General features: G+C 45.5%; 1 protein-coding gene across 3 annotated transcripts; it reads left to right on the top strand.

Annotated features, from left to right (window-relative positions):
• The first annotated feature begins 7,859 nt into the window (after positions 1 to 7,859).
• CNIH4 (cornichon family AMPA receptor auxiliary protein 4) lies at positions 7,860 to 27,165 on the top strand. 3 transcript variants are annotated; one of them, XM_044267428.1, is made up of 5 exons: positions 7,860 to 7,997; positions 11,296 to 11,364; positions 16,049 to 16,161; positions 17,397 to 17,398; positions 23,105 to 23,196. In XM_044267428.1, the coding sequence occupies exons 1-5, from the start codon at positions 7,929 to 7,931 to the stop codon at positions 23,194 to 23,196; spliced, it is 345 nt and encodes a 114-aa protein (XP_044123363.1). In that variant the 5' UTR covers positions 7,860 to 7,928. The 3 variants fall into 3 exon arrangements, with proteins under 3 accessions (XP_044123363.1, XP_044123361.1, XP_044123362.1); XM_044267426.1 differs by lacking the exon at positions 17,397 to 17,398 and adding an exon at positions 26,530 to 27,165 and having other exon boundaries at positions 7,886 to 7,997; positions 23,056 to 23,196; XM_044267427.1 differs by lacking the exons at positions 7,860 to 7,997; positions 11,296 to 11,364; positions 17,397 to 17,398 and adding exons at positions 8,051 to 8,072; positions 26,530 to 27,165 and having other exon boundaries at positions 23,056 to 23,196.
• The last annotated feature ends 495 nt before the right edge of the window (positions 27,166 to 27,660 follow it).

Raw genomic sequence — 27,660 nt, 5'->3', positions numbered from 1 at the left:
CTGAGAACATTATATTTAGGAACCTTGAGGTCAATGGGGACTGGTTTTGTCAGAGGAGAGTTTCCAAAGGTAGGGAGTGTGTGCAAAGGCTCTGAAGCCTTTGACCTGTTCAAGGAACAGAGAGAAATAAACTTCCTTCTTGTTTAAATCATCATCATTTGAGGTTTCTGTTGTTCACAACCAACATTATTTGGAGCAATTGTAGGTTATTTGAAGAAATTTCGAGAGCTGAGTCTAAGATTAATGGGAAAGAGCAAATGGCTGAGAAGAGCCCAACAATTCTTGAATGAGAACTCAGCACATCACTCTTTCTTTCAAAACTCTGTTGAGGGACTCCTGAGTGGCTCAGTCGGTTAAGTGTCTACCTTCAGTTCAGGTCAGGATTCCAAGGTCCTGAGATTGAGTCCTTCATTGGATTCCCTGCTCAGTGGGGAGTCTGCTTCTCCTGATCCCTCTGTGCTCCCTCCCCTTAAGTAAATACATCTTTTTAAAAAGCTCTATTGAGGGGTCAAATGTATCTGATTTAAGTGTACAATTCAGTGATTTTTAAAATTGAGGTAGTTTTACATAACAAAATATTCACCTTTTTTTTTCCAATTTCTTTATTTTCAGAAAAACAGTATTCATTAGTTTTTCACCACACCCAGTGCTCCATGCAAGCCGTGCCCTCTATAATACCTACCACCTGGTACCCCAACCTCCCACCCCCCCGCCACTTCAAACCCCTCAGACTGTTTTTCAGAGTCCATAGTCTCTCATGGTTCACCTCCCCTTCCAATTTACCCAAATATTCACCATTTTAACTATTTTGCAGTGTGAAATTGAGTGGTGCTCCGTATGTTTGCCAGAGCTGTGCACGCGTCAACACCATGTAGTTCGAGAACATTCTTCTCAGCCCAAGAAGAAAGACCATGCCACTGAGCAGTCCCTGGAAACCATGAAGCTTCTGTGTGTCTCTACAGATTTGCCCGAACAAAAAGCCCCCACTTCCCCTTCAGCCCAGCCCCTGGAAACCACCATTCCACTTTCTGTTTCTACGTGTCTGACTACTACAGATACATCATATCAGTGGAGTCATACAGTATTTATCTTTTTGTGGCTAGCTTGTTTCAATTTAGTGTCATGTCTTCAACGTTCATCCATGTTATGGGATGTGACAGGGTTTCCTCCTTTTTAGAGGCCAAAAATATTCTACTTTCTTTATATATCACATTTTTTAATCCCTTCAGTGGAAATGTGAGTTGCTCCCACCTCCCTGCTATCCTGAACAATACTGCAGTGATCATGGGTGTGCCAATATCCCCTTGAGATTTTGCTTTCAATTCTGTGAAGAGATACCCAGATGTGGGATTGCTGGATCATGTAGTAAACCTATTTTTACTTTTTTCGAGGCATTCCATACTTTTTTTCATAGCAGCTGCACCATTCTGCATTCCCATCAACAGAGCATGGGGGTTCCAGGTTTTCACATCATTGCCAACACTTGTTATTTTCCTGTTTTTGGTTTTTGGGGTTTTTTGTTTTTGATAGTGCTAACCTACTGGGTATGAGATAATATCTCATTATGGTTTTGATTTGCCTTGGTTTGTTAGTTAATAGTGTGGAGCATACTTTTATCTGCTTGTTTGCTATTTATATGTTTTCTTTGGAAAAAATATCTGTTTGAATCCTTGCCAGTTTTGTAATCAGGTTTTTTGTTGTTGTTGAGTTGTAGGAATTCTTTATGTATTCTTGTTAAACCTATACAGATGTAGAATTTCAGAGCTTCTCCCATTCCATGGGTTGCCTTTCTGCTCTGTCAGCTGTTTCCATGGATGCACAGGAGTTGTTTTTTTTTTTTAAAGATTTTATTTATCTATTTGACAGATAGAGATCACAAGCAGGCAGAGAGGCCGGCAGAGAGAGAGGAAGAAGCAGGCTTCTGGCTGAGCAGAGAACCTGATGTGGGGCTTGATCCCAGAACCCTGGGATCATGACCTGAGCCGAAGGCAGAGACTTTAACCCACTGAGCCACCCAGGGGCCCCTTGTTTTGCTTTTTTTTTAAGATTTTATTTATTTATTTGACAGAAAGAGATTACAAGTAGAGAGGCAGGCAGAGAGAGAGGAAGGGAAGCAGGCCTCCCGCTGAGCAGAGAGCCCGCAGAGGGGCTCAATCCCAAGATCCTGGGATCCTGACGTGAGCCGAAGGCAGAGGCTTAACCCACTGAGCCACCCAGGTACCCCTGCACAGGAGTTTTTAAGTTTCATGTGGTTCCATCTGTTTTTGCTTTTGTTGTCTGTGTATTTGGTGTCATATGCAAGAAATCATTATCAAATCCAACATAATGGAGCTTTCCTGCATATTTTCTTATGGGAGTTCTGCATTTTTCTTTTACTTCTAAGGACAATTTTCTGGATATAGAATTCTTTGTTTGGGACTTTGTTCTGTTTTGTTTTCTTCTTCTAGCACTTTGATTCTGTTACCCCAGTATCTTTGGGTCTCCAGGGTTTCTGGTAAGAAATCAACTTTAATCTCATTGAGATTTTGACTCTAATCTTATTGAGATGCATGAATAGTTACTTCTCTCTTTTGCTTTCAAAATTCCATCTTTGACTTTAAATAGTTTGATTATATTGTGTCTTGGTGTGGCTGTCTTTTGAGTTTTCCTATTTAGCATTTACTGAGCATATTGAATGTGTAGATTCATGTACATTGGTCATTATTTTTTTCAAATATTCTTCTTGTTCCTTTCTCTCTCTCCTTTTCTGGCACATATGTTGGCATTTAATAGTGTCCCTCAGGTTTCATAGGGTCTGACCATTTTTCTTTGTTTTTCCTTTCTTCCTCTTAGACTATGTCATTTCAACTAGTCTATCTTCAAGTTTGCTGATTATTTTTCTGCCTGCTCAAATTTACTGTTGACACCCCACTGTGAGTTTTTCATTCTAACTCCTTAAATCCTACACAGTAGTGTGCCCCCCAGGGGTTTTTTCTTTATTTTTTTTAAAGATTTTATTTATTGATTTGACAGACAGAGATCACAAGTAGGCAGAGAGGCAGGCAGAGAGAGAGAGGAAGGGAAGCAGGCTCCCTGCTGAGCAGAGGGCCCGATGTGGGGCTCCATCCCTGGACCCTGAGATCATGAACTGAGCCGAAGGCAGAGGCTTTAACCTATTGAGCCACCCAGGCACCCCTGTTTTTGTTTTTTTTAAGAGAGGGAGGGGAAGGCACAGAGAGAGAATCTCAAGCAGGCGCCATGCCCAGCACAGAGCCACATGGGGGGCTCAGGGCTTGGAGCTAAATCTCACAACTCTGAAATCATGACTTGAACTGAAATCAAGAGTCAGACACTTAACCAAGTGGGCCACCCAGGTGCCCCAGCCTCTGGAGTTCTTATATTCAGGCTTGTCCACACTGAGCCTCCAACTTCTTGACAGTTACTGTTCAGGTTTTCCTGCCCCAGTGCTGGTTCCTGAAGTTTTCAGCCTTGGTAAGTTGTGATTTTATCAGTCTGTCTGTAACACCTATTTGGAGCAGTGACCTCACTTCTCTGACAGATCTAAGATTTTTCAGTGTGCCTGGCTTTCTGATTGTTTTTAGGACCCAGTGGTAATCTCCAAGCTCTCCTTACAAGCCAGACTGGAAGCCAAAACAGTTCAATTTGGACTTTTATTTTTTATTTTTTTAAAAGATTTTATTTATTTATTTGAGAGAGATACAGTGAGAGAGAGCATGAGAGGGGAGGAAGTCAGAGGGAGAAGCAGACTGTCCAAGGAGCAGGGAGCCTGATGTGGGACTCCATTCCAGGACTCTGGGATCATGACCTGAGCTGAAGGCAGTCACTTAACCAAGTGAGCCACCCAGGCACCCCAATTTGGACATTTATTTATTTATTTATTAAAAGATTTTATTTATTTATTTGACAGAGGGAGAGGGATCACAAGTAGGCAGAGAGGCAGGCACAGAGAGAGGAAGGGAAGCAGGCTCCCCACTGAGCAGAGAGCCCGATGCGAGACTCGATCCCAGGACCCTGAGAACATGACCTGAGCCAAAGGCAACGGCTTAACCCACTGAGCCACCCAGGTACCCCCAATTTGGACTTTTAAAATAGAACCTATAGGTACGCCTGGTGGCTCAGTGGGTTTAGCCGCTGTCTTCGGCTTCAATCCCAGCATCCTGGGATCGAATCCCACATCGGGCTCCTTGCTCTGCAGGGAGTCTGCTTCTCCCTCTGCCTCTGCCTGCTACTCTGTCTGCCTGTGCGCTCTCTCTCTCTCTGACAAATAAATAAATAAAATCTTTTTTAAAAATTAAAAAAAATAAAATTGAACGTATATTTTCAGGTCCCTGCGCAATGGGGAGTCTGCTTGTCTCTCTCCCTTTGCTGCTCCCCCTGTTTGTGGTCTCTCTGTCAAATAAATAAATAAAATCTTAAAAATAAATAAATAAATAAAAAATACGACCTATATTTTATTTTTTAATTTTTATTTTTTAAAAGTATTTATTGGGGGTGCCTGGGTGGCTCAGTGGATTAAGCCGCTGCCTTCAGCTCAGGTCATGATCTCGGGGTCCTGGGATCGAGTCCTGCATCGGGCTCTCTGCTCAGCGGGGAGCCTGCTTCCTCCTCTCTCTCTGCCTGCCTCTCTGCCTGCTTGTCATCTCTCTCTGTCAAATAAATAAATAAATAAATAAAATCTTTAAAAAAAAAGTATTTATTTATTTGACAGAGAGACACAGCAAGAGAGGGAACACAAGCACTTTTGGTTTAAAATATAGGTTGGGGGCACCTGGGTGGCTTAGTGGACTAAACCCGCTGCCTTCAGCTCGGGTCATGATCCCAGGATCCTGGGATCGAGCCCCTCATCGGGCTCTCTGCTCAGCAGGGAGCCTGCTTCCTCCTCTCTCTACCTGACGCTCTGCCTACTTGTGATCACTGTCTGTCAAATAAATAAATAAATAAAATCTTTAAAAAAAATCAAAATAATAAAATATAGCTTGTATTTTGGGGCACCTGGGTGGCTTAGTCATTAGGTATCTGCCTTTGGCTCAGGTCATAATCCCTGGGTTCTGGGATGGAGCCCTGCATCAGGCTGCCTATGTGGTGGGAAAGCTATTTCTCCCTCTCCTGTTTCCCCTGCTTGTGTTGCCTTTCTTGCTGTGTCTCTCTTTGTCAAATAAATAAGTAAAATATTAAAAAACATTTAAACCAAAAGTGTTGATCTCTCTCTTTCACATATAGGTGCATGCACACAAACATGCACACAGATACACACACACACACACACACACACACACACACACCCTACTTACTGTTTTTTAACCCTGATCAATATCCTTCTCTCAAATTTTACTTTCCCCATAATTGACATTGCAATCACGTTTTGAGTTTTCAAGTAGGATGAGACAAAGGCTATCTTAATTAAAACTGGTAACTCTAACCCTTGATGGTGGTACCAGCTTTTTTTTTTTTTTTTGGTCAGGATAAAACAACAGTTAAAGAATATGGGATAGCTTGTGTTTTCTGCTCCAACGTGAGAGGAGTGGGAGATGAGGTTTATGTTTTTAAGAAAATCTGCAGGGGCGCCTGGGTGGCTCAGTGGGTTAAAGCCTCTGCCTTTGGCTCAGGTCATGATCTCGGGGTCCTGGGATTGAACCCCACGTTGGTCTGTCTGCTTAGCGGGGAGCCAGCTTCTCCCCCACCCCACCTCCTGCCTCTCTGCCTACTTGTGATCTATATCTGTCAAATAAATAAATAAAATATTTTTTAAAAATATGCAGCAATTTTAATGAAATCTCTCCTCACAGTCAGTATAGGTCATTCATTTGGCAAACAATTCCGAAACACCAGCTATTTACAGGATGGAAGGTGCTAGGGGGCACAAATACTAGTAAGATTTTTTTTTTTTTTTTTTTTTTTTTGCAGTCCAAGCCATGGCTGGCTGGGCATGTCAAGGAGTGTTGTGTGAGCTCTCTGGAGAGGTGTGGACAAGGTGCAGTAGGAGTGTAGTAATAACTGGTGTATAGATAAACTGTTACCTGTCTGCCTGGCTTTAACCTATGGACCCTTAACAATCCAATGAATTTATGCTTTGTCAGGCAAATCCTGTTGGTTTGCCTTCATACTAATTCCCCTAGTCATCTTCTTCTCTCCTAATTGGTATCCTTGCAAACTTGTCCCCCTTTCATACATTTAGTGCACCAAACAGAAGGATGTTTTTAGAATGTAAGTCAGAACAAGGTACTTTTTTGTTTTTTTAAGATTTTACTTATTTATTTGAGAGAGAGGGAGAGAGAGAAACAGCACACGTGAATGAGCAAACATGAGCTGGGGGAGTGGGGCGGGGAGAGAGGCAGACTCCCCACTGAGCAGCACCCCCACTCCTCCTTCCACCCCCCCCCAATCCCCTCCAACTCAGGGCTCAGTTGGAGGACCGATATTGTGACCTGAGCCAAAGACAGATGCTTAACCAACTAAGCCACCCAGGTGCCCCTACACCAAGGTACCTTTATACTTAAAACTGTCCAGTGGTTTATCATCACATTAGAATAGAAGTTAAACTCTTTGGGAAGGGTCCCCAAGACCTGTGTGACCTTACCCTGCTCCCTCTGATGTCCTCTCAAAACTCTCACATCCTTCTTCATCCTAGTATGGCCACAATGCCTTCTCTCCTATTCTTAAAGACTACAGTATCTGTGAGCAATAGGGTGTTTGCAAACACTCTGCCTGAAAATCTTCAGGGAGCTGTTCAGATTTCAAATTAAAAGTTCCTCAGCCTGGGCGCCTGGGTGGCTCAGTGGGTTAAGCCGCTGCCTTCGGCTCAGGTCATGATCTCAGGGTCCTGGGATCAAGGCCCACATCAGGCTCTCTGCTCAGCAGGGAGCCTGCTTCCTCCTCTCTCTCTCTCTCTGCCTGCCTCTCTGCCTGCTTGTGATCTCTCTCTGTCAAATAAATAAATAAAATCTTTAAAAAAAAAAAAAAAGTTCCTCAGCCTGCCTTTCTCTGATGGTTCAGTTGGCAACAGTTTCCCCTCCTCTGTCCTCTTCAAATTACTTATAACTGCCTGTCATTAATACAGTTTGTTGTCCTCTGTCTCCCCCACTGTAATGGGAGCTGCAGGACCGCGAGGACTTTCCCCCTCTTATTCATCATGTATCCCTAAGGTCCAGTAACTGGCATATACAAGCTGCTCAGAAAATATTGGTTGAATGAACGTATGACTTTGCCCTAATATGAGTTTAAAATGACATTTCCTCTCTATTTGTTCGCTACCTATTGCCTGTCTGCCTCGCACTTTCCTGTATCTCGGGTGTAGGGCAGGTCCTGGCATGCCGTGGGGGTAGAGTCAGTAAGTAGTTGTTGAATGAACGGATGAGATGACCTGCAACACCTTCAAAAAATCTTACAATCTAGAGTGGAGAGAATCGTTGCTGTCACAGAATAAGCAAGGGGCCGTGAAACCTCCGGAGAAACGGAGATCAGGAAGGACAAGTCTCAACATGCGAGCCAAGGATTGTTGCGGAGACACTTGGGCTTCAGGAGGAAAACGTCTTAGCATTGCCAATTCGAGGATCCTATGGGGCCTGCGCGGAATCCAAAAGAAAAATCGCACACTATAACAAATTGTACCAGGTATGCAGCAGATTACCAGCGTTCAGTAACTGCTCGTTGACTAAGTCTTGTCATAATTTCTGGAACGAATCAGATTGAGGGTAGAGTTCCACCCTTCCCTGTCGCGGGTGTTGGTGCTGACGAACTACACTTTCCAGCATGCATCAGAACTACGGCGGCCGGGGTGGTTCGCGGGACGGACTACAATTCCCGGCACGCCGCGCAGTGGCGCCCGCACTACGCGCTCCAAGCGGCCTGGGCAAGGGCCTATCAGGGGCGGACGGGCGCGGCGGGCGCCGGAGCCGGTTTGACGGAAGGAGCGGCGGCGGCGGCGGAGGATGGAGGCGGTGGTGTTCGTCTTCTCTCTCCTCGACTGCTGCGCCCTTATCTTCCTCTCGGTGTACTTCGTATCCTTGCCTGAGGCGGGCGGAGGCCGGCCGAGCCCGGCGCCCGGGAAACGGGGCTGAGGCGGGGCCGGGCAGGTGCGCGGGGGCGAGGGCGGCCCGGTCAGGACCGGGACCGGGACCAGGGCGGGGTGGAACGACGGCCCAGCGAGGGAGGGCCGTCGGGAAGCCCGCCACTCCCGCCGCCCCCGCCCCCGCCCCCGCCCCCGCGCACCGGCCCAGCCCCGAGCGGCCGGGCGGCGGGCCTCCCTGGCGGGGCCGCGGGGGACGCTGGGGTCCCGGGCGAGCGGATGCGACGAGCCGGCTCCGGTCTCTGTGGGAGACAGCCACCGCCGTCCTTGTCGTGGCACCGGGGCCTTGGCGGCCTGGCGCCGCCTGGGACGTGGGCGTCGTGCTGGACCGGCCGGGGCTGGGGCCGGGGCAGCCCTCTGCTGGGGACCGTGCGGGGCCGGGTGCCCGTGTGTCTGTGCCGAAACGGCGCCCGCACGGAAGACTTGCTCCTGTGCTGGTCCTCAGACTGGTGTCCAGGCCAGCGCGCGTGAGGGTTGGACCCGCACCCTGCATCCAATCTTGGTCGTCCCCCAGTGCACCCTCCAGTTTAAGTTTAGGATACTAGGAAACAAATACGGGGACTTGCATTTTCTTTTTCTTGGAATTCACTCTCAGTGCTTTCTGATGGAAAGCACTTTTTGCCAGAGCATCCCGGCTTTAGTATGTTTGTAGCGTGAGTTTTCAGCGTGACCTCACGCTGTATTGTAGTCGGGCGGTCCGTCGGAGAGGAGAAGGACAGAATTTGTAGTCAGGACCTCTTGCTTTACTAGATGTTTGCTGTGCACAGTGCTTCACCTCTCTCCGTCTGGGGTTTCTTATCTTTACAAAGGGACCTTTTACTTCCCAGCTCTGGGTGTCTACAAGGGTTCAGCCCTCAGCACGGTGCTTGCCTCCCCCGCCCCACTTCAGCTGCACTTTTTACCTGAACTGATGAATTCTAATGAGGAGAACTTTGAGTTGGCTTTGTTTTGTTTTAAGATTTTTTTTTTAAGATTTTATTTATTTATTTGACAGAGATCAGAAGTAATCAGAACGGCAGGCAGAGATAGAGGAGGAAGCAGGCTCCCTGCCAAGCAGAGAGCCCGATGTGGGACTCAATCCCAGGACCCTGGGATCATGACCTGAGCCAAAGTCAGAGGCCCCAACCCACTGAGCCAAGCAGGTGCCCTGTTTTAAGATTTTTAAGTAATCTGTGTAGCAGAAGGCTGGGGCTGGAATTCACAACCTCAGGATCAAGGCTCACATGCTGTACCAATGAGACAGTCAGTCAAGGGAGAACCTTGAGTTTTATTGGGTTTGGTGAACTGAAAGGGCAGAATCACAGGGCCAAGTTTTGACGACCTATGCCCCTCTTGTGGCCTAAGGATCTGGGACTTACAGAGAAATGAAACATGAATTTCTGTGTTTGCAGTTTGGAAACTAGGCTTGATAATTTAAAATGGGCGTGGCTTGTACCAATTTGTGTGTATGGAAAAAACGTTAGGTGGAATATTTGACTTAGACAATCAGGTACATTTAGGGTTTTTTCAGTTTTTTTTGTTTTGTTTTGTTTTTTCTTTTTTTTAAGATTTTATTTACTTATTTGACAGAGATTACAAGTAGGCAGAGAGTGGCGGGGAAGCAGGTTCCCTGTTAGCAGAGAGCTGGATGCAGGGCTCAGTCCCAGGACCCTGAGATCATGACCTGAGCCTGAGCTGAAGGCAGAGTCTTAACCCACTAAGCCACCCAGCCTCCCTAGGGTGTTTTTCGATGAGATTCAGCATATTACTGTATTTTTGGATAGCTGGACCAACTTAATTCTAGAGGCAAGAGGTAGAATGGTAGAATATGATCCAGTAGGGATAGAAGTTTTCCCAGACTTTGAAACATGAAGGAAACGGGTGGAATTCAAAATCAGGCAGGGCAAAGGTGAAGATTCAAGTGTGTTTATGGCATTTCTGGATGACTGGGTTAAGAAAGAGAGGACATACTTAATTGAGGTGGTAGTAGAAGGTCAGATGGGAAATGCTGGGTTAGAACAGATTTTGAAGAGTTTGCTTATTAAGGCGGGAAGGCTTTCACTTTATCCTCTAGCCACTGAATATTTTTGACATGAACAAATGGAGTATTAAGAAGATGAATCTGCAGAGTGGGTTGGAAATGGGAAAGACTAGAAGGTAAACCACTGGGGAATGGGCCCCATGTGGATTTGAAATAGTTCTGACTGTGGGCAGGTGAAAGGAGGGATTCCTGGGTGGAGTGAAGAGGAGAGCATTGCCCAGACCTGTGGAAGGCTGGTTGTAGGACATAAAACAGAGGACAGAAATAACTTGCCATGTTTTGAGCTTGGGCAAATGGTGCTTGTGTCATCAACAGAAAGAAAACACATTTGGAGGCGGACAATCTGTGGAGAAAATGATGCGTTTGACTTGAATTGTGTTGAGGTGTTAGAGAGAATATCCATATGGAAATGTTTAGAATTTAGGTGAGAACATTTATTTTTACTTTTCATTGGACATTTTGAAGCATGAAAGTAGAGACCACAGAGTAATAACCCCCCTGTTTCTGTGACCAACAGTGATTTTCAGCATTTTGCTTTCTCCTTTCCTGGGGGGAGGGGATGTGGGAACATTTCACAGCAAATCTCAGGCCTTGTATCGTTCCGTTGAGGACTTTTCCTTCCGAGTCACATGTCCTCAAGGAGTTTACATGTGGTACTAAAAACCATTTTTTGCTTAATTCTAGTAGAAAGTATGTTTAATATGGAAGGTTTCGGAGATTGTAAAAAGTATGAGGAAAACAGGTCATCTGGAAGGAGGCATGGCCAGTGCTGACATAAGACCGTCCTTTATCAATAGTTTTGTATCTTACTCTTTTGTCACATCTTGAGTCTTCAAAGACAGTTTATGGATCTGTCATAGAGAAACACTTTTCGTACTAGTGGGAATTCAGGTTTAAATTCACATTTAAATTGTTTTTAAAGGCCTTATTTTCTGTTTCTTAACAGTTAGTGTTTGATTTTTTTAGGAACTCCCATTGAACGTGCTCAGATGGGTCACTTTAGAATTGAGCACAAGATTATTTTGTGAAAATAACTTGTTGAAGGAACAGAAGTCAGAAAATTGAGTTGTCGAATGAGTGAAATTTACGGAGATAACTACAGTCTTTACAAGTCAAATCTCATTCTGCGTTGCATTAGGATTTCTGTCTGAAACTTAAAAACAAAAATTGTTGTTCTCAAAGAAGTCTTATTCCTTATCTTGATCCTCAGATAATTACATTGTCTGATTTAGAATGTGATTACATTAATGCTAGATCATGTTGCTCGAAATTAAACAAGGTAAGACATTTCTTTACTCATTTCCGGCGCTGAAGGTGGTTCTGCACTTTCTGCGTCAGAGATTACTTACAGATAACCAATGTATGTATATTTGATTTTGAAGTGTTTATCTGCTTGTTCATTGGAATGTTTGTAGAGCTGTGTTTTTGCAGTATTTTAGATCATGAAACTATACTAGAGGACCTCCCCGGAAATTTTCTTTACTGTTCTTCTTCCTGTGCCCACCAGTACTTTATGAGGGAAAGGCTCATTATGAGGGTAATTGTCTTTGTCTTCTGTGTCTAAACCCATCCTACCTGCTCATGACAAAAAACCTCAGTCTTTTTATTTTTTTAAAGATTTTATTTATTTATTTGACAGAGATCACAAGTGGGCAGAGAGGCAGGCAGAGAGAGAGGGGGAAGCAGGCTCCCCGCTGAGTAGAGAGCCCGATGCAAGCCTCAATCCCAAGACCCTGGGATCCTGACCTGAGCCGAAGGCAGAGGCTCAACCCACGCGCCCCAACCTCAGTCTGTTTTTTGTTGCATAAAAGACAATCTTCTTTTCGTGGCTTGCTGAAAAATGGAATTAATGAGTTGGTTTATTTCAAGGCCATTTTACCTTTAGTATATAGTCAGAACTTGATGTTGCTAAGAATACTCTTGAATTGCAGGGTTGTCTGCATGGAGGAAAACCAGTTAGTCCTGATTAATTTTATGGGCTGAGCAGACAGAAGAGCTTTCTGGATAAAAGTTCATGTTAACAATTCACTAAATACTGAGAGGTGCTTTTGGCTTGACCTACACATCATTCTGTGTGTCTTTTCACCTCTTCATTGACTTAACGAGGGGAAAAAGTCACATGTGGAAAATTAAAATTTTTAGTAAACTATACTCCTCTTGTTTTCTTTATTTTGGATTTTCTGGAACATGGCTTAATATAATGACAGATTTTAAGTAAAAGATTTTGTATGTATCCGCTGTACTTAAAGACTTCTAAAAAAATTGAGATGTAGTCCATATTATATTAGTTTCAGTTCTCCTCACCTTCACAAGAATGATTAAATATATATCTTACCAGCTGGGTTGTATTTCTTTTTATATTTCTTGCTTACGCAATATTTTAGGGGGCATTTAATTGGGTTTTCTTTTATAAAATTAAAAATTAAAATGCAAAGATAAGATTACCTGGATTTTTCTACTGAGAAAATTACCCTTCAATTTGAAGTTAAGTCATTTTTTATTTTATTTTTATTATTTTTTAAAGATTTTATTTATTTATTTGACAGAGAGAGATCACAAGTAGGCAGAGAGGCAGGCAGAGAGAGAGAGATGAGGAAGCAGACTCCCTGCTGAGCAGAGAGCCCGATGCGGGACTCGATCCCAGGTGAAGTTAAGTCATTTTTTAAATGTAAAATTTTATTTTTGTTAAGGTAATATTTGCACACAACTAGTCAAAGATATTACAAATCTTACACTGAAAAATAGCAGTCCCTATCTGACCCCTTTGAATCATCTGTCACACTTTTTAGGGGAAGCTGATTTCCGCACTTGAGCTGTTAATTTTTTTCTGATATTTATGTCCATATTTCTTTTATATACTCGAACTGCTATTTCTTGATTTATGATTTTAAGTATCCCCTATTGACTTCTGAGGCAATATGATAGATTTCGTTCTTAGGTACCTCCTTCCCTGAACATCACCTCTCCTATTTTCCTTTCTGGGTTAAATTGATATTCAGTGTTTGTGTTTACATTGTTACTATGTAGTGTTAAAATAACATGCTGGGGGAGCCTGGGTGGCTCAGTGGGTTAAGCCTCTGCCTTCGGCTCAGGTCATGATCTCAGGGTCCTGGGATCGAGCTCTGCATCAGGCTCTCTGCTCAGCAGGGAGCCTGCTTCCCTGTCTCTCTCTGCCTGCCTCTCTGCCTACCTGTGATCTCTGTCTGTCAAATAAATAAATAAAATCTTTAAAAAAATAACATGCTAATTCTTTTTTAGTATTGAGCCTCACGATAGAACAGTCATCATATTTTTCTTTCTTTTGTGTTTTTCTGGATAGTTTTCTCTTTCTCACTGTTAATAATTGCTACGTTTTTAAAATTTCCTTAGTTTTCACTTACCTGTTACGAAGTCTTTTCAGATACATCTTTAAAGTTTTCCTGTACTATTTTCTACACGGGTCAAACATTAAAATAATCTATCAGGGGAGCTCTTTTCCAGGTGACCTTTCTTCCTGACACCACTTTCCTCTTGCTGTGGTCTGGACTGGCCACTTCCAGGCCTGCCTGTAGCCCGCATCCTGGGATACCTGGTCTGGGCCCTCCTTGGAAGTCATGTCTCCCTTCCGGTCTGCTGTTCTGTTTTGCTGGAGTCGCTTCTTGAGATATGGTACACGGGGACTAAATTTGGAGGCCTTACCTGTTTGAAAATGTCTTGTCCTTACCTTCGGCAATAGTTTCTCTGAGCAAAGCGTTCGTTCGAGGTTGGCAAGATTGTTTGTCAGAGTTTGAAAGACATTGGTCAGTCGTCTCCTGACTTCTAGTGTCATTCACATGGGGCAGTATGATGCCCTTTTGATTTCTTACCTTTTGATGTGACCTTCCCACCCCTCCCCTCCGTCTTTTCTTTTCCTTGTTCTCTCCAGAAGTTTTGGGAATTTTGCAGGGCTTTCCCTTTCTGTGCCTTCCCTGAGGCTTTTTTCATGTGCTGTTTCCACCCCCTGTGGCTCTTTCAACCTGGCACATCTCTTCTTTCTTTGATAATGTGTGCCCCCCCACACACCCCTTTCCTTCCCCTTCTTTTTCAACAACTGGATAATTCATCTGCTGGATTATCTGCTGTTCTATTTTAAAAGTTTTATCTGTTTTTTTTCCTACCTTTTTGTTTCAAGTTTCCTGTGCTTGCTCTTCTGATTTTCTAGGGTGCACACCATTTTACGTCAGGTTTTTGTTTCTAAGAGCTTGTTGTCTTCTTCGTTCAAGTTTGAGTTTCTTAGCTCTCTGAGAATCTTGATTTCATGGTTTTTTAAATTTCCTTGTGCTTCCTCCATTATCTCTGTTCCCTCCAAGCTCCTTTCCCCCTGTGTTCTCCCCTCTCAAATTAGAGGCGTTCCTCAATTTTTGGTACTGGCTGTCTGTCCATATGCAAGGGTAAAGCCCTGAAATGCTCACAGGAAGCTCTGTGTGAGCTCCAGGCTGCTGGCCAGCTGGGAGACAGACTCCACTGTCGGGTAATTGGTATCTTCCTGGACTTTTGTTGGGGTACCCGAAGGGCAGTTGTTTTGTCTGTGTTCTTTCTTGTGCTGTTAGGTTACTCCAGGGGAGAATTTTCCAGGCTCCTGCTGGGGGCCATAAGCCTAGTGCTGATTAGGGGAAGAACAACACAATCGCTAAGGAGGGAAGAGTATGAAAACATAGGGCTTGGTTGAAAGTAAGTAAAGCAAGCATCATCTTGTTAAGTATCGCCTCCTAAAACTTTTGCTTCCAGTTGGTCTATGGAAAACAAGGTAAGGAATAGAGTTTGGAAGCTCCTGCTGTGTGGACGGAGGGCGCAGAGAGGGGAACTGCCCGCTCTCCCTAATTCTGTGCAGCAGGGATCGTCAGCTCTGCATTACAGATGAAAAAGGCTAATGAGAAAGTCGTGGCTCAGAAAGGGCAGGCGACCTTCCTAAGATTGCTAAACTCATCAGGAGGCTAGAGGATGAATTCCACTCCAGGTTTGACTCTGCAGCTCACACTTGTCAGCAGTAGGCGCAATCGGTTACACTTTTAAAAAAGCTGTATTACATATAAAAAGTGTCTGTTGATTTCATATTAGGTCTAAGGCCTAGCAAATCCCCTTTTTGTTTATAAAAACAAGTTTCTAAAATCTTAATGCAGAGAGCCCTGGAGCCCATGGGTTTGGGCTTACACTGAGTAGCTTTGTAACCCTGGGCAAGTTACTTAAGCTCTTTTGAGTTTTTCTCATTTCTGCAAGTGCAGGTTACCAGTTTGTGTCTGCATGGATATATTAACTTCCTTTAGAAGAAAAACCTCTATTCTTAGGGGAGGAAGATTACTGGTGAATGGAGGACCTGCTGAAATAGCTCTCTTGTGCAGGAGAACTAGATAGAGTTTGCACAGTTGACAAGGGGAGCATAGAGGGCAGTGGGTACTGCCCAACCAGTAGCTGACATCTTGGTTCATTACCACATCTGCTCAACTTTGAGCTGTTAATGTGAGCTGTTAAAGAACCCGTGTGTGTGTGCGTGTATGTGAGAGAGAGAGAGAGAAATGATTTCCTTCAGGATTCTAGAGATTGGAAGATGTTTCAGATTGATATTCTGACTTGCAAGGCATTATATATCTGGATATAAACCACCCCAAATTAGAGTAAGAGGCTTTAGCATAGATGTTGGAATAGAAAGTAAATGATACTCCATTTTCCCTCTAGTTGTCATTCATGCCTCCTTCGTGAATGAATCTGAACCTTTGCTCAGGATAAAACATAATTGAAATTTAAGGCCGTTATTTTTAAACTGTGCCCTGATGTATTTGCATGGGGTACGCAGTTTCTGCAGTACGCAGATCTGGGTCATCTGAATCTAAAAATAATCTTGAAACAGGAGCTTGTAAATTCTGTGTATTCATGGATTTAACTTCAAATAATAGGTGCATTCAGGAAGAGCACAGGGGCAGATGTAACACTGTGTTCTTCCCTTGCAGTGGGTAATCCCAGAGTTGATTGGCCATACCATCGTCACGGTATTAATGCTTGTTTCACTGCACTGGTTCATCTTCCTTCTCAACTTGCCTGTTGCCACTTGGAATATATATCGGTGAGTATAGTTTGTTTACAGCTTTGTGTCATGGCAATTTAAAGAAACATTTAAAAAAAGTAATAGCTTTTTCTTCTGCAATAAAATATGTGCCAGTCATGAAATAAATGACCACAGAATGCTACATTAAATCAGAATACATTTTTATTTTCTTTGGTATGCTGGGCAAGTAGCAATTTGCATGGTCTACTCTTGTGCTAAAAACACAGATTTACAGGTATAAATTTAGACAATATGGCATGTTTAGTTGAGTTGTCTAAGGAATTGTGTGGTGGTTTCCATGAAGAATGATCCAAAGTTGGGGCGCCTGGGTGGCTCAGTGCGTTAAGCAGCTGCATTCAGTTCAGGTCATGATCCCAGGGTCTTGGGATCGAGCCCTGCATCAAGCTCCCTGCTTGGTAGGGAGCCTGCTTCTCCCTCTCCCTCTGCGTGCCACTCAGCCTACCTGTGCTGCCTTTCACTGTCAAATAAATAAAAAAGCCTTAAAAAAATACCAGAAGACCTTGTTTAAAAAAAAAAAAAATCAAAAGCCTGAGAATGTAAGATACTTTTTTTTTTTTTAAGTGTTGAATGGGAATTTTTTTTTTAAAGATTTTATTTATTTGACAGAGATCACAAGTAGGCAGAAAGGCAAGCAGAGAGAGAGAGAGGAGGAAGCAGGCTCCCTGCTGAGCAGAGAGCCCGATGGGGGACTCGATCCCAGGACCCTGAGATCATGACCTGAGCCCAAGGCAGAGGCTTAACCCACTGAGCCACCCAGGCATCCCAGAATGTAAGATTCTTGTTATTTATTTATTTATTAAAAGATTTTATTTATCTATTTGACAGACAGAGATCACAAGTAGGCAGAGAGGCAGGCAGAGAAAGATGAAGGGAAGCAGGCTCCCCCCGCTGAGCAGAGAGCCTGACACGGGGCTCCATCCCAGGACCGGATCATGATCTGAGCCGAAGGCAGAGGCCCTAACCCACTGAGCCACCCAGGTGCCCCAGATTCTTGTTATTTATATCTGCAAGTTTTAATTAGTGTATATCTGGAATGCTCTAGAGCGACTTTCATTTTAAAGTCTGCAGACTAGATAATGTCAGAATTCTAACTTAATGAATTTAGGAACTTTTCAAAAGCTTGGTGTAAACCCTTATTGGATGTGATAGTATAGTTGAGCGCTTGTACAGACAGTATGTATTTTCTTTGAAGAACTGTGGGATAATCTTGGCAAACCTAAGATTATTTTTAGTAGTTTGCTATTCTGCTAAATTTTTAGGTTTGTTTGGTTTTCTGTGTTTGTTTTTTTTTTCTACTTTTATCTAGTTTTGGGGGAAAATCATCAGTTGATTTTTTTTTTTTTAAAGATTTTATTTATTTATTTGACAGACAGAGATCACAAGTAGGCAGAGAGGCAGGCAGAGAGAGAGAGAGGGAAGCAGGCTCCCTGCTGAGCAGAGAGCCCGATGCGGGGCTCGATCCCAGGACCTTGAGATCATGACCTGAGCCGAAGGCAGAGGCTTTAACCCACTGAGCCACTCAGGCGCCCCATCATCAGTTGATCTTGATTTGTGGTTTTTAATTTTTATTCATTTTTTAAAAGTTTATTAATTTTTTAAAAGTTAATTTATTATGTTTAGTAATTTCTGCATCGCATGTGGGTCTCGAACGCATGACCCTAAGATCAGGAGTCACACGCTTTTCCAGCTGAGTCAGCTGGATGCCCCATACCTGTGAGTTTTTAAAAGTGCAGTTAGAGGGGCGCCTGGGTGGCTCAGTGGGTTAAAGCCTCTGCCTTCGGCTCAGGTCATGATCCCAGGGTCCTGGGATGGAGCCCCGCATCAGGCTCTCTGCTCAGCGGGGAGCCTGCTTCCTCCTCTCTCTGCCTGCCTCTCTGCCTACTTGTGATCTCTGTCTGTCAAATAAATAAATTAAATCTTTAAAAAAAAAAAAAAAGTGCAGTTAGAGGGCTCCTGGGTGGCTCAGTTGGTTGAGCCTTTGGCTCAGGTCATGATCCATCGAGTCCCGCATCGGGCTCCCAGCTCCTTGGGGAGTCTGCTTCTCCCTCTGACCTTCTCCTCTCTCATGCTCTCTCTCACTCATTCTCTCTCAAATAAATAAATAAAATCTTAAAAAAACAAATTTAAAAGTGCCGTTAGAGTAAGAATGACAAAGAAAATAATAAAGGAGGGGTGGAAAGAGGCTAGGGAGTACATGGTAACGGAAGGCCTGAGGATGAGGAAGTGAGTGGATTTGGGGGAATGAATTTATACATAAAGATCGTGGGATTAGAACCTGAGCTATGGAAGAGAGTTTAAATCTCCATACCTTTTTTTGGGAGGGAAAGACTTAATTTTTCTTTCCAGTTTCTTTCTGCTCTTCTGTGGTCATCCCATAGTCCAGCCCCCTGACCCGAGTTCAGCGAGAAGCATGCGCTTCTTACCCACCTACTGAGGTGCAGGTCTGCGCAGACCTGGTGCACAGCTCCATGCCCCTGGGGTCCCTCCGAGCAGAACATGAATTGGGGAGTGAGAGTGGGACCTTCTGAGGCTGGATCTTAGCCATATCTCAGTGCACCCCATCAGTCCTCTGCAGGCCCTAGCAGGTGCCAGAGGAAGAGCAGGCTTGGGTGCAGCTGCTTTATGCAGAGGATAGACTGTAGCAGGAGGCTCTGTGAGGTTTTAATGGGGAGGACAATAGAGTCCATGGCTTCTGTTCCCTGTCATCATAGAGATTGTGTGGGTTTATTGCCCTGATGATGGCTGCAACAGATTGATGGTTGTTCACAGATTTACCTTCTCTTTAGAAAGGTTGGGGTGGGGCACTTGGGGGTTCAGTCGGTTAAGCATCTTCCTTCGGCTCAGGTCCTGATCCCAGGGTCCTGCGATCGAGTTCCGCCTTGGTCTCCCAGTGGGGAGCCTGCTTCTCCCTATCCCTCTGCTGTTCCCCCTGCTTGTGTACACTCGCTCTCTCCCTCTCCCTCTCTGTCAAATAAATAAAATCTTTTTAAAAAACAAAATAAAAAAAGGTTAAAAAAATAGATGGCTTATTTCCTCTTTTCAGCCTTTTTTTTTTTTTTTTAAAGATTTTATTTATTTATTTGACAGAGAGAGATCACAAGTAGGCAGAGAGGCAGGCAGAGAGAGAGGAGGAAGCAGGCTCCCTGCTGAGCAGAGAGCCCGATGCGGGACTCGATCCCAGGACCCTGAGATCATGACCTGAGCCGAAGGCAGCGGCTTAACCCACTGAGCCACCCAGGCGCCCCATGTCTGTGCTTTATGCTTTTGGGGCTGCAGACATCTGAAATGGACTCTGCCGCAGGACAAAGAGGCAAAACACAGGATAACAGAATATCTAGTTCAGTTCGAGGTAGACTGAGATGCCGGAGGAGCGGTGGGAACTCTGGCTGGGAAGAGAGGCAGATGGCTGCGCTTGGGCTGCTTGTGGAGAGCTTGTGTGACTGGAGCTGTGCACGGTGGGTGAGGGGTTCCCCCTGGGCATGTCAGAGGTGGGGAGGACTGGAAGGGAAACCAGGAGGCAGACGAACAGGGCAGATTTAAGGACGCATCTGGCGGCAGTCACAGAGTTGAGGAATGGGAGCAGATGAAGCACGGGATGGGTCGCACAGAATCTTGGTCCTTGGAGTTGGTATATAAATATGAGAGTACTGTAGCGTGGAGTTCACCCATTTTGATTTTTTTTTTTTTAATTTATTTGAGAGAATGAGAGAGAGCGTGAGAGGGGAGAGGTCAGAGGGAGAAGTGGGCTACCCGCTGAACGGGGATCCCGATACAGAACTGGATCCTGGGACTCCAGGATCATGATCTGAGCCGAGGGCAGTTGTTTAACCAAATGAGCCACCCAGGCACCTCAAGTTCACCCATTTAAAGTATTCTTTTAGAACGTGTAGAGATTTCAGCAGCCATCACCACAGTCTATTTTAGAACAGGCTCATTACTCCAAAGGAAAGCCCCCTCTACCCATTAGCTGTCACTCCTTCCTGCCCTCCCCAGGCCCTCAGCAGCCACCCTCTACTTTCTGTCGCCCAAGATGACCTATTCTGCACAGACGCATCCTAGAGGAGAGTTCAGTACGTGCTCTTTTGTGGCAGGCTTTTTTCACTCGCTGTTGTGTTTTCAAGATCCATCTGTGGGTGGCTGATATCCGTTCTTCACTCCGTTGTGTTTCTGAATGATAGCCCGCTGTAGGGGTAGACTACGTTTTGTGTGTCCATTTGCACTGGATGGGCATTTGAATTGTTTGTTTTTGGCTCTTAAGAGTAATTCTCCCGTGAACATTCATGTGCACGTGTTTGTGTGGAGATCCATTTTCATTTTTCCTAGGAGTGGACTTTTATCTAGTTTTGGGGTAAAATCTAGATAAATTTGGGTCCTACGGTAACTTTGTTTCACCTTTGGAGGAACTGCCTAGATGTTCAGAAGCAGCTGTGCCGGTTTACCTTCCTGCCGGCTGTGTATGTGAGGGTTCCATCATTTCCATGTCCTCGCCAAGCTGTTGTTGTGTGTTTTTATTTAAGTCCTTTCCACACCCTGCGTAGCGCTCGAACTCATGACCCAGAGGTCAAGAGTCGTGTGCCGTTCACCTGAGCCAGCCAGGCACTCCGTGTCTTTTAATTTGGCCATCCTGCTGGGTGCGGTGTTTGACTGTGGTTTTGATTTATATTTCCCTAATGACTAAGGGAATTGAGGACTTTTTAATGTGCTTAGTAGTCATTCATGTATCCTCTTTGCATGTTTTTTTTTTTTTTTAAAGATTTTATTTGTTTATTTGACAGACAGAGATCACAAGTAGACAGAGAGGCAGGCAGAGAGAGAGAGAGGGAAGCAGTCTCCCCGCCGAGCAGAGAGCCCGATGCGGGACTCGATCCCAGGACCCTGAGATCATGACCCGAGCCGAAGGCAGTGGCTTAACCCACTGAGCCACTCAGGCGCCCCATCCTCTTTGCATGTTTTGAGTAGGTAAATTGATCAAATATCTTTGCGAAGACTTTTCTGGAAGCATCGTGTAGTATCGATTGGATGGTGGAGAAGAGCCAGGAGGGTCGGAAAGCCCGTTCAGAGTCTGGGCTGAGACTGTGCAGCTGGAGCGAGGTTGGGATGCAGGAATTGGAAAGACCACCTCTGTGGAAGCAGGATGAGGAGGGAGGGGAAGGGTGAGGTGGAGAGAGTCTGTGAGGACCACCTGGAAAATGGTGACAGTGCTGGTAGGTGACTTGGACATCAGAGGAGGACAAGACTTATCAGAGACAGAGCTGAGATGTTGTCTGGACACTCACCTGTCAGGCCCTCCACTCAGCTCTAGGTGGGATTCCAGATTTGGGGGAGAGTTTCAGATTTGTGGGACTCAGGGACATTTGGTTTCACAGAAGTTGTTGTTGAGAAACTGTGTGTGGCAGGAAGGATTCGGTGACAATGCAAGGTTGGGACTAGTTTCACTAGTGGCGCAGTCTGGGTGTCGCTGCCTATACTTACGCTGCTGGACCTTCCAGAAGTGGCCCGATTTCCTCACTTGGAAAGGGAATCGTTTGGGGAAGAAGACTGTGACATACACGATGACATGAAATAAATATGAAAGCCTTAAATACTCCCTGGTATGTTGAACATAGTATCTTCAGGATTTTTTTTTTTAAGATTTTATTTATTATTTGTTTGACAGAGAGATCACCAGTAGGCAGAGAGGCAGGCAGAGAGAGAGGAGGAAGCAGGCTCTCTGCTGAGCAGAACCCGATGCAGGGCTCGATCCCAGGACCCTGAGATCATGATTTGAGCCAAAGGCAGAGGCTTAACCCACTGAGCCACCCAGGTGCCCCTCTTCAAGATTTTTTAAAACCAGTTGAACTCTTCTGAGTGTGTGGGAACACTGGGAGGAATTGGTTCGGAGTCGGAAGGAGGTGCCCATTCGTGTCCCACTGTGGCCAGGCCTCCGCCGCTATAAAAAGTACATTCTTGGCTCATCAGGTTATCATTACTTAATAATAGCTTGAATTTGGCCTGTTTTTGTTAAGACTTCCATAAACTTAGACATCGGGTGTTGACTCTGAACTCTTTAGTGTCTTAACTAAAGAGGAGTTCTGTCTTCACTGTGGAGGCACTTGCATTTCTGTTCTTTCGTCTCTGAATTGTGCTTATAAGCTGGGCGCCATTTATAAACCTGCAGACTGAGGCGTATTATCTCCAGATCAGCAGGAGCACAGAGGAGGGCTCGAATCTGGACACAGAATCTCTCACTGTCTTCTGTGAAATGGGAATAATTATGTTTGTCACTACTTCTTCTAAAGATGTTGCCTCAGGGGTGCCTGGGTGGCTCAAATGGCTCAGCCAGTTGAGTGCCTGACTCTGGTTTCGGCTCAGGTCACGGTCTCCGGGTCGTGGGATCAAACCCTCAGTTGGGCTCTGCTCAGTGTGGAGTGTTCTTGAGATTCCCTCTCTCGTTCTCCGTCTGCCTCTCTCCTTGCTTGCTTCTGCACCTGCTCTCTCTCATGAATTAATCTTTTTCAGAAAAGATGGTGCATTTATTATTTTAGAACTTTGTTAGATAAAGAAGTTTCTAAGAACTTGGTAAGATTGGTTTGGAGTTCCCTTTATGTGTGTCTGGTGGAAAATGGCTGTAGGTAATGACCAGATTAGGAGTTTTCTGTGGGTGGGTAAACGGGTCTCGATCGTAAAATATTCTTCTCTAGCGTGTCACTGTATTTTTTTCAGAGAGCAGGAAATCGCAGTACAAATTAACAAGTATATCTTTCAAAGGAAAACCACTGGCACCCTGTTCCCATAGGGTCTGGACTTAAGGTTGCTACGATTGGTTCACTTTTCAAGATTGGCTCTTACTGAATACCTACTTTTGAGTATTTATACTGATGATCTGATTTCCCTCTAATGTGTGCACACCAGGTTCATTATGGTGCCGAGTGGGAACATGGGAGTGTTTGATCCGACGGAGATACACAACCGGGGGCAGCTGAAGTCACACATGAAGGAAGCCATGATCAAGCTTGGCTTCCACCTGCTCTGTTTCTTCATGTATCTTTATAGGTGAGTTTAAAGAGGCCTTGCGGCGTTTCCGTGTATGTGTTGCCCGCTCTTGGGTGAAGTGCCACTGGCCTGTCGGCCTTAGTGTGGGCAATGCAGAGCTTCGGGAGATCCTGCAGAATTCTGGTGGCTGTGTGCATTTTGTATGTGTCATTGAATCCGTGTGTCGTGGGACCTGCGGTGGAGCTGCTCTGTGGCGTTCGTTACGCCTTGGCTCCGAGGCTGTCTTGTGCTTTCTCTTCTTCCCATGTCTAGGCCTCACTGCTTATCATGAGCAGTGCAGGCCGTCCTCCTGGGGACTGGCCCGCTGTGGGTCTCCTGGGGGTCAAGCACGGAGAGCTGAGAGTTGGCCTGGTCTTTGTCCATGGTGAGGACCTGAGCATGGCGCTGCCTCACCAGCATCCCTGGTGGCCCATTCTGGTGGAACCGCGTCAGCCTTCCGGTCGCGGCACATGGGACATGAGGGCCCCCAGCAGAGACTGGCCCTCAGACATGGGATGCCTCGTTATGTCCCATGTTAAACTGTGTTGTAGAGGTAAGCGTGCCATTTACTCCTTTATCTGTCCCAGGCTGATGGATAGAGCAAGGAAGAGAAACAAGATCATTGTGCACACAAGATTTGATGAAACCTTTTGGAGGCCAGAAGTCAGACTTAACCTTTGTATGCAAGCTTACCTAGATCATGCCTATTCTTTTCCCTAGGTAAATTTAAATTTTCACAGAGGCATGAGGACTCTTAGGAAGAACTTGTGTTGAGCTAAATTTCTAACATTCAGAGGGTTCCAGTAATTAGAAACTGCATAGAGATGGCAGTTTTTAAAAATTGCTGTTTTGTCTGAAAAAGTTTTGAAGTCCGAGCCATTCGTCTGCCTGATAAAGCAGGCTTTCTAAAATCCTTTCACTGGGCTTAGTCCATCCACAGACTTATATTTGGATTGAAATTAGGTTAGATTCTTTAGTTTTCATTATTGGTCATATTTAGTTTTCTTAATTTTTTAAAGAATTATTAATTTTTATTTATTATCATTAATTTTTTAAAAGATTTTATTTATTCATTTGACAGAAAGAGATCACAAGCAGGCAGAGAGAGGGGGAAGCAGGCTCCCTGCTGAGCAGAGAGCCCATGTGGGGCTCGATCTCAGGACCCTGAGATCATGACCCGAGCCGAAGGCAGAGGCTTTAACCCACTGAGCCACCCAGGCGCCCCATCGTTAATTTTTTTGAAAAAGTAATCTCTAAGCTCAGTATGGGGCTTTAATTCTTGGCCCTGAGATCAAGAGTCCTACACTCCACCAGCTGAGCCAGCCAGGGGCCCCTTTCCTGGTTTTTAAAATACAGAAAAGCAGGGATGTTGGGCAATAGAGGTTACCAAAAAAAAAAAAAAAAGAGGGGTGCCTGGGTGGCTTAGTGGGTTAAGCCTCTGCCTTCGGCTCAGGTCATGATCTCAGGGTCCTGCGATCGAGCCCTGCATCGGGCTCTCTGCTCAGCAGGGAGCCTGCTCCCCCCTCTCTCTGTCTCCGCCTGCCTCTCTGCCTACTTGTGATCTCTGTCAAATAAATAAATAAAATCTTAAAAAAAAAAGAATTTATCTATATAGACATTTAGATACATTGCTATCTATAGACATCTATGTTAACTAACTTAGATTTAAATATAGATCAAAATAATTTAAAAACTGGGATAAAAAAGCACACTGGTATCGTTTTCTGATTCTCATACCGCACCTCACATTTTCCGTGTTTAATTTTCAATCCTTACTTTAAAGGTGAAGAATAAAGAGCAAAGAAATGTACTAGTAACACGATAACACACCCCTTTGTAACATGAAACTACCTGAAGGTGTCTGGGCCGCCAGAGAGGCAGGCTGTGGGCAGGGTTGGAAGCAGCGTTGATCACAGTAGAGCCCTTCGTGGGTGTGGGGGTTGGGGGATGCGGGGTCTGGGAGGAGGATCCTGCCTAGTAGATGCCAAGTCCTGGGATTTGAAAGTGCGCATCAGTCTCCGGGTGGGCGGTGGTTGGCTTCACGGTAGTGGGACAGGACTGGAAGTGGGCGGAAGGGTTGGGGTGCTACTGGGGCAGGTTGAGGGAGACCCCACACAACCAAGTGTTAGGTAGGCAGCCTTCGAGGCTGGTTTGGGAGACACCACATCCTCTTTCTTGCCTCGCGTTCTGAGCTTGTGTCTTCTACCTTGCTGTGGCCTCACCCCTGGTTGTCACCTGCGGCTTGCACCCCGGACAAGGGAGCAGTCTCAGAGGACACACTGGTCACACTTTCTCCCTCTCGGGGCTGCTCCTATGTCCGGTGGCTTTATTCCCAGTCATCTGGTCCCTCATGCTGGCCCTCCAGCTGGTCCTCTCCGGGTCGCCTGCTGCATGGTGGACGCTCACGGTTTGTCCCATGGAATTAGAGGGGGAAATACCCATCTTCTTAGAGAGTGCTGGAGCCCATGCCATTGGTGTTGGGTTGGGTGTCGGCCTAGTGCAGGCTGGGCCTGGCCACTTACTCTGTGACCCAGGACTAGTTTCTGAAGCTCTCTGCGCCTCAGATTCTTCGTCTGGAAATTGGATTGTAACCAGTACCTACCTCACTGGGTCGTGATCTGGACTAAATGAGATAACACACATAAAGCACTTGGGTTTGTGCTGACCTAACTTTAACGTGCGAACATCTTTCCAGAGTGTTAGTTTGTGCTGTGCACGGCGTACACTGATGTGGTGGAACTTGGACAAGTAAGGACACCATTAGTGCTCTGTGCTCTGGTCCTCTGCTCTTAGCACAGCCAGGCTGACATCAGTACAAGGACATGATGGCGGTCCTGTCGCCGCTGTTGGCTGTGGTTTTAGCAGAATGTACTGGATAACTGCCCTGGTCCCGACATTGCGCCTGGGGGGCCACACAGAACCTGGCGCAAAAGCAGGGTGCCGCTAAGCTCAGTGCTCAGTGCCTGCAGGGGCGAGTCCTGAGCCCGCCCTCCTGGCCGCTGTGCAGTCTGTGCAGGGGCGTCCCAGGGGGACAGGGATCAGTGCTCGGTCCTCGGGACGGCATGTGTGAGGTCCGGCTGGACAACTAATTTTGGTTTGTTTTCTGGCCATGGCTGCTTCTGAGCTGTAGCCCAACATTGGTTTTAGGTTACTCTGCCACCCCCTCCCCAGTTATTTATTTATTTTGGTTACATGAAAAAAGTCGGGGCTTTGAGGGGCCCAAAGTAGATACTCTTTTTTTAAAAAAAAGTGCCAGTGGTTGCTGAGCCTCGGAGATGTGAGCCCGGACAGAGCAGACCCCGTGGGCACTGTGCTTGGGAGACGCTGGTTAACACTCTTCTCTTCTCTCCGCAGTATGATTTTAGCTTTGATAAACGACTGAAGCCCGAGGAGCTGTGCCCCAGTCTGTCTGCAGTGCGCAGCCCGGGAGCCACAGGCGGCCGAACAACTCCTCAGAACCGCGACCATAGCAGTATATTTTTTCCTCTTTGAACAAAAGAAAAATATTTTTGCTGTATTTTTACCATATAAAGTATTTAAAAAACACGAATTGAGTTTTTGTAGATTTCTGGTTCTCAACTTTAGCCCAGACCCTGACCCATTTCTCATCGTCTGTGTGCTGAAGATTGTCATCCGTACGTAGCGGTGGGAGCGCCACACGGGCCTCGCGCTCCAGAGAAACAAAGGACACACGTCAAAGGGAAAGCCCTCCAGACGCTCTGCTGAGAAGGTAGAGTGCAGAGCAGTGCTGTTAATCTGGGCAGAGGAAGAGAGAAATTATCCCTCTTGCAGCAGCTTTGTTGATTTAATTCAGTGTAAAGATGTATGGGACTGTCAGCTCTAAGTCTTTTCACAAGAATGTTAACAGAAAATGGCATTTCAAAAAATATATCTTTCTTTGCAGAATCTGTGAAACCCCATAAGCCATTTGTCCAGGTATGATGTAATTCCTGCTTCTAGAAAGGAAAATAAATCAAAAATTCAAACTTTTATCAAGAATTTTCATTTAAAGCCACTGCCTTCAAAATCATCTTCAAACCTATTCTGGTCTCAGATGCATTGCCTGATGGGTTTGGAGAGGTGATTTGGTATAAGATGCTTATCAGATTAGAGCAGGAATAGCCCAGTCACCAAGTGACCACGGAGCCATAACCGCGCCGCCTCTGACCTGCCATGCCCATGTCCACCCTGTGACCAGGGACAGGCCGTCTCACGGACTTGGAGCTCCCCAGCCAAACTCCGTTCCCTGGAGCCGGGCCTGCTCTTGGGCTTGGCGTGAGTGTTGAGCTCTTGGGCTCTGTTTGCTGGGCAACGTGACCCAGCTATTGATTCTCGGTCCTGCTTCTTGCCCTGGTGTCGCCATCTGGAGCCCTGGCCTCGAGGTCAAACATGGCTGTTTCATGGCAGAATCCGAGGGAGTTGCCCATGTCCGGGCAGAAGTGTGCAGCTACGCAAGGTGTGGGGTCACCAAGAGGTCAGACGCCA

The sequence above is a fragment of the Neovison vison genome, chromosome 10 (genome assembly GCF_020171115.1).
Source record: "Neovison vison isolate M4711 chromosome 10, ASM_NN_V1, whole genome shotgun sequence".
Classification (NCBI taxonomy): Eukaryota; Metazoa; Chordata; class Mammalia; order Carnivora; family Mustelidae; genus Neogale; species Neogale vison.
The sequence above is the reverse complement of the archived record's forward strand: the minus strand, read 5'-3'. Positions and strand labels throughout refer to the sequence as shown.